Genomic DNA, 5,953 nt, shown 5'->3' with positions numbered 1-5,953 from the left:
ATGAGGGTTCACCATTAATTAAAAAAACTGGGTCAGAGGGGAAAATCTCTCTCTCTCTCTCTCTCTCTCTCTCTCTCTCTCTCTCTCTCTCTCTCTCTCTCAGTCGACCTCTAGCGGCCTAAACGAAGGTCTGATCAAAGGTAGAAGACAGCAGCAGTCAGCGCACGTCAGGTGAGTTATTCAAACTTTTGCCCTAACTTCACTCAGCTAACACACAGCAGGGCTATTAGAAAATATAGAAACATACACATTACTCTCTATTCGATGCATCAGATGAGGTTAACGTCTGTGGGGGTGTCTTCTGTTTTCATTAATGTTTGGTTTTAGTTTCCCCAGCTTAAAAAAATGTTCTCAAACTGAGTACATGCTCACCTTATATGTGATATAAGTGTTCAGGTTGTGTTTGAGGAGTAAAAAAAAAAAATCAAATTACAAGCACGTTTTCACAACTGTAAGGTATTTGTTTAACTTGCTGTCAGAGGAGTCTAACATATGGTCAAAGTTAGCCATTCAAGTCATGCAGAACTGACCTTTTTCCTCTCCTAGCTTGCTACACTCACTGAATCACTTTCCCTGAATGTTAAGGTATGTGTTTGTACTACATTTTGACAATGATTAATATTGGAGTTTATTTMACCTTTGGCGTGTCTGTTGGTTAATGGAGAGTCCAGCTGAAACCCTAAATCCTTAACTCAACGTTGTATACACAAGTCTTATCTGAAACCAGACTATATATCCCTCAGATTAGGAATTTTGAAGGCTTCCCAGATCATCAGTGAGATAACTTCTATTCTGCATGTTTTTTATAGCACATTTTATATCATTAYAGATAGCAGGAGGAGGGAGATAAAGTAGGAAGGTTTGGCAATATTTTACTCAGCTGCACTTTAATTCAACATAGTTTGGACTTATTCTTGCCTTAATTTATGTATTTTTTAAAGTAATCTAACTCTAAATTGATTCTTAAACTGAGTCCTAAATCAAAACATCCTTTGAAAATCAAAGGCATGATTTCCACCATAACTTAGAATACAGTCAGTTTGTGATTGTGCCAGCCCCAACAATGCAAACAACTGCAAATGATCAATTTGCATCTTCTCTCCCGCAGAGCTCAGCCCTCCCCGTTTTTAAGAACACAGAATTCTGCTCATATGACACCATCCTGTTTCTGTGCCTTRTACACATCCTGGTGCCGTGTCTGATGATGTCTCGGTTAAACAAACAGCAAGAGGCAGCGGAGCTGTGATCCTTGAGGCCTCCTTGTGTTTTCTGACACACCTTGGTTTTATAACGTGTCAAATAATTTCGCCAATAAAGTGTCTGGTCATGGCAGATATTCAGAGTTGGAAATCGTTGAGCAGAGTAGGACTGACAGCTGATCATGTGCGCAGTCACTGTAGTTTGCCCTGCAACTCGTATTTGGCTAGGGAGTAGCCAGTTTCTCACAGTTTACTGCAGTATTTAAGACTCAGTCTTCATAAAAAGTGAGTTTTTGACAAGTGCAATGCAAGTAAACAATTAAAGGCCTGCTTAAAGGCATACCTGTTGCCTTTCATTGTTTTAAACTACAGCTGTGTTGTTGAAAACTTAACTTGACTTCATTTTTTTTGTGATCTCTTTGTTAGGGATGACTCTCAGCTACCACACTTTAGCTTAATCTCTTTAAAATCGGCTGATGTATAGCCATTTTTGTTTCCTATAATGTTAGTTGATTGTGATGGCCATCTTGAGTTAGGTTGATTCCATAACCTAATCAGTTGTAGATGCACATCTAGGGCTGCCACAATTAATCGATTAATCGACGACTAATCGATTATTAAAATAATCGATGACTAATTTAATAATCGATTAATCGTTTTTTTTTTTTTTGTTCTTTATTTTGTTTTTCTCTCCAAACTGCTTTGACACCTTCCACTGCCACATCGGCCTTTCTGTCCTTGACACACATGTACAGTAGTGGTAACTGGGGTAGGCTGTGGACGTCACAAGACATTATACAGACAGGCTCTGGTATCATGGCTACCTGYCAACYGYGCTCAAAAGTGTGGGATCATTTTAAGAAAATGAAAGAGAAACCTGTGTAATATCTGCAGAGCAGAACTTGCCTTCCACAGCAGTTATTTTTAGTTAGCATATAGCTAAAATCTAACCATGGTTATATAATAGCATCTGCATTCTGGCGTGATAAGCTCTATGTTTTATATTCAATTAACATGTGATCTGATTAGTCGACTAATCGAAAAAATAATCGGTGATTAATCGATTATAAAAATAATCGTTCGTGGCAGCCCTATGCACACCCAATGATTACTCGCTGAAATTTTCATTAGAATCTGACCAGRGGTTCGTAAGATATTTTGCCAACAGACAAGCAGAGTTGACACCTGTGGTTAATGGCTAAGTTTTAAAACCTGATCTCGTGTGATCAGTGAGTGCTTGGAGTATATGTTGAAGATCAGTTTCAGGTATTAACAGGTTAATTTTTTTGATTAATATCTGTAAAATTAGCTGAGTTTTACATATGTTTGCTAAGGTTGGCTAGCTGGAGCAYCCATGATAAATTTTATTGACTCCAGCAGTAGGGACATTGTTGATGAACATCCTGTGATTACTTTCTGATAGTTTCACTAAAATCTGTGTAGTAGATCACAAGATATTTTGCTAACACACAGATATGGACAAAAAACATAATCACCCTTTCGGTGCGGGCYACAGTCAGACCTGGAGGGTAATAATCTGTCCTCGCTGACAGGAGTCCTTCACTGTGTCTCCGTTCAGGTATGTCTCAGTGGCTGAACGATGGAGAGGTGCTGGTGGGTCAGGGCAGCGGTGAAGCGGTGTCGGTCAGCCCCAGACCCCGGGGCCTGACCACCGGGAGCCCCAGGCTGGGTCAGAGACGGAGCCCGCTGCATTCGCCGCGGGTCAGAGAGGCGACCTCATTAAGCCCCCAGGCAGAGACCATGGGCAAGGCCAAAGAGTTGTTCCTTCTGTGCGACAAAGAGGGGAAAGGGTTCATCACACAGAGAGACATGCAGGTGCGCAGCTCGCTGGGTTCAGATTTCCACTTGTCTTCAAAGCGTTGACCTCTGTTTCGTTCTTCTGGTCAGAGGCTGCAGGGCGAGCTGCCCCTGTCCTCCGAACAGCTGGAGACTGTGTTTAAGAGTCTTGACCGAGAGAACAATGGCTTCCTCACTCCAGTGGAGTTCTACACAGGACTCGGTGAGTTTGCTGCAGCAACTGGACCGGCTCTGTAAGCTCCTCCGGTAGTTTATTACAGAGCATGTGTTGTTTCCGGGGTGAAGGTGAGCTGATGGGGCTGGAGGAGACGACTGAGCTGCACCCGGAGGAAGCAGAGGAGGGTGGAGGTGAAGTGGACTGCTCCCAGGACCCCACTGCTGTCAGATTTGTCAACATACTGATGGAGCTCGGAGCCGACAAACTTTTCAAAGAGTAAAGTATTTTTCTGACTCACATCATCCCTGGTTAAAAGTGTCACATCAAAGAAACACAAACTAGAGAACATTTTATTAATGTATACAATATTATGGACCTCCACTTGGTGTTTCATGACRCACAGTGGGTTCCTGACCTCAACTTTGGGAACCACCGATCTACTGTATGTCAAGTTATCAGTTAAAAGCTCTTTGGGAATTACCATCTAGGTGCAGAAATCTTAATTTTATGAGGAAAAACCATCTGGTGTTTTTTCTAAAATCAAATAAAAAGGGAATAAACAGTGTCTTTGTGTAACTAGTGCTTAACGATTAAATTTAAAACTTGTGAAAATTCAGTGTGAATGCTTAAGACTGAAAGACGTTTGCTGAAATGTGTCTTTTGCTTTGAGTTAAATTTGAACAGTTAAATGTAGGGAAACAAAAGTGAAAAACCAGTAGAACAAATAGCGAAAATATGTTAAAAAAGCTGAAGACGTACGTTAGCATAAATAAAGCTCAAAAAGCAGATTTTTTTTTAATTATTAGAAAGAAGTGTAAGAAGCAAACAAAGGTGACGTTTGGACCAAAATATTAAAGGGATCCATGATTAGTTGTAACAGGCTTTATTTAATAAACATATATTTTAACTGTAAAATAAAGACTGTAGAAATACTGTAGGATGTTCAGTTTTTACAATTTTTAAACTAAAAGTTTAAAACTATATTTTAACACAGACGGGACATTTTATTGACACACAAAGCATTCTGGGTAAAGGAAGACTTGGAAAGGTTCTTGGTGCGAGGCTGCTAGCGAGCTATATCCACCCTGAAGGTTAATCTTGGACAATATTTGACAATTGGCTCTTTTAAATGAAACCAGAGAGTGTTGACAGAGAGGAGAAGGTAGAAATGACTCAGCCTGCAACTGAAAATATAGATGGACCTCAGTTTAGCTTGTTTTTCGCACTAGCGCTGAGCTAATACATATAAGGCAATATAGCGTCTGCGTTAGCGCAAATGCTAACAGGCTAAGCTGAGATTCTTCTTCCATGAAGCAGCTCTGTTGTCCTCCATCCACATTTTCAGTTACAGGCTGAGTCATTTCTACCTTCTCCTCTCTGTCAACGCTCTCTGGTTTCATTTAAAAGAGTCGATCATCAGATATTGTCCAAGATTAACCTTCAGGGTGGATATAGCTCGCTCACACCGAGGACCTATCCACGTCATCATTTACCCAGAATCTTTTGTGTGTAAATAAAATGGCTCCGTTCGTGTTAAAATATATTTTTAAAATTTACAAAACTAAACAGCCTACAGTATTTTTACAGTCTTTATTTTACAGTTAAAATACTGTATATGTTTATCAAATAAAGTCTAATGTTAAAACTAATCAGGGACCCCTTTTAAAAAAGAATAAAACTTAGGTTTAGACAAAAGAAGGTAAAACATGCAGAAACATGAGTAACATGTGACCCTGACCTTTTATTTTATGAATTAATAGGGGTTGTTGAGGGAGCATGTTTTCTGAATTGTGAAAAAAATGTTACAGTTAGCTGAAAAATAGCTGAAATGTAGCTAAAAAGCCTGAAATTAGCAGAAAGAAACGGAAGGAGCACATTTGCTGAAATAAGCTGAAAACGGCTGAAGAGACCACCAAAATAAGAATTTCACTGGATGACAATCAAATAGCAATAAAAAAAACAGCTAAAGAATAACTGAAGAAGCAGAAAATATAAAATCAGCAGAATGAAGCTGAAATAAAAAGAAAGCTTAAATTGACAAGTATTAAGCAGCACATCAAAGCTGATATTAGCAGAAAGAAGTTGCAAAATGCTAAAAATAAAATCTGAAGAAGCAGCCAAGGTTTAAAGAAAGACTTTTAAAGTCAATCAGAATAAACAACATTGATCAAAACCCCTGTATTTAATGTAATTTGAATAATTTGTGTGTGTTGACAGTCAGCAGGAGCTCTGCACTCTGTGGTGTGAGCTCCAGAGGGGCACACCAGAGCTGCTGAGCTCCCTGGAAGGTGTCCTGGTCCTCGCCGTGTCCCACCTACAGGACACCATCAGAGAAAGGGACAATCTGGAACAAGCTCTTCGCAGGTGATGCACGCTACCTCAATTCTCTTTGGTTTATCTGAAAATGTTTGATTTTRTAAATTATTATTTTTTGCTCTGTCTCAGACGGGAGAGTGAGCATGACCAAATGGTCCGCTCTATATATGAGGAAATGGAAATCCAAGTCCGAGAGGAGAAGGAGAAACGGCAGGCACAGGAGCAGGTAATGACTGGCTGGATCAACCACTTTCACGCTAAAAAAACATTTATTTATTGACACTGAATTCTTTTAATTTGAAGGACAGCTCTAAGGAGAAGCAGAGGGGTCGGCGYCTGGAGGAGGAGCTGAGGGTGAGAGAGCAGGAGTTGGAGAGCACACTGAGCAAACAGAAAGAGGTTTGGCCTTTTCTGACAAGTTTTTATTATTGATGAGGCCCAGTACATACTGTATGTTTATATA

At 39.9% G+C, this 5,953-nt stretch overlaps 1 protein-coding gene across 3 annotated transcripts in view; it reads left to right on the top strand.

Annotated features, from left to right (window-relative positions):
- The first annotated feature begins 103 nt into the window (after positions 1-103).
- Positions 104-5,953, top strand: part of cracr2b (calcium release activated channel regulator 2B) — a 14,030-nt gene continuing 8,180 nt past the window's right edge. For 2 of the 3 annotated variants that reach the window (XM_014031669.1, XM_014031667.1), the window contains exons 1-7: positions 104-171; positions 2,779-3,035; positions 3,108-3,219; positions 3,303-3,450; positions 5,392-5,538; positions 5,620-5,716; positions 5,794-5,889. In XM_014031669.1, coding sequence (XP_013887123.1) covers positions 2,781-3,035; positions 3,108-3,219; positions 3,303-3,450; positions 5,392-5,538; positions 5,620-5,716; positions 5,794-5,889 — 855 coding nt within the window. In that variant the 5' untranslated portion in view covers positions 104-171; positions 2,779-2,780. Of the gene's footprint in view, positions 172-563; positions 586-2,778; positions 3,036-3,107; positions 3,220-3,302; positions 3,451-5,391; positions 5,539-5,619; positions 5,717-5,793; positions 5,890-5,953 lie in introns of those variants that run through there. The other variant, XM_014031668.1, reaches the window with a different exon arrangement.

This window comes from Austrofundulus limnaeus, unplaced genomic scaffold (assembly GCF_001266775.1).
Source record: "Austrofundulus limnaeus strain Quisiro unplaced genomic scaffold, Austrofundulus_limnaeus-1.0 Scaffold1298, whole genome shotgun sequence".
NCBI classification, from domain to species: domain Eukaryota; kingdom Metazoa; phylum Chordata; class Actinopteri; order Cyprinodontiformes; family Rivulidae; genus Austrofundulus; species Austrofundulus limnaeus.
Note: the sequence above shows the minus strand (reverse complement) of the source record. Positions and strands in the feature narration are given on the sequence as shown.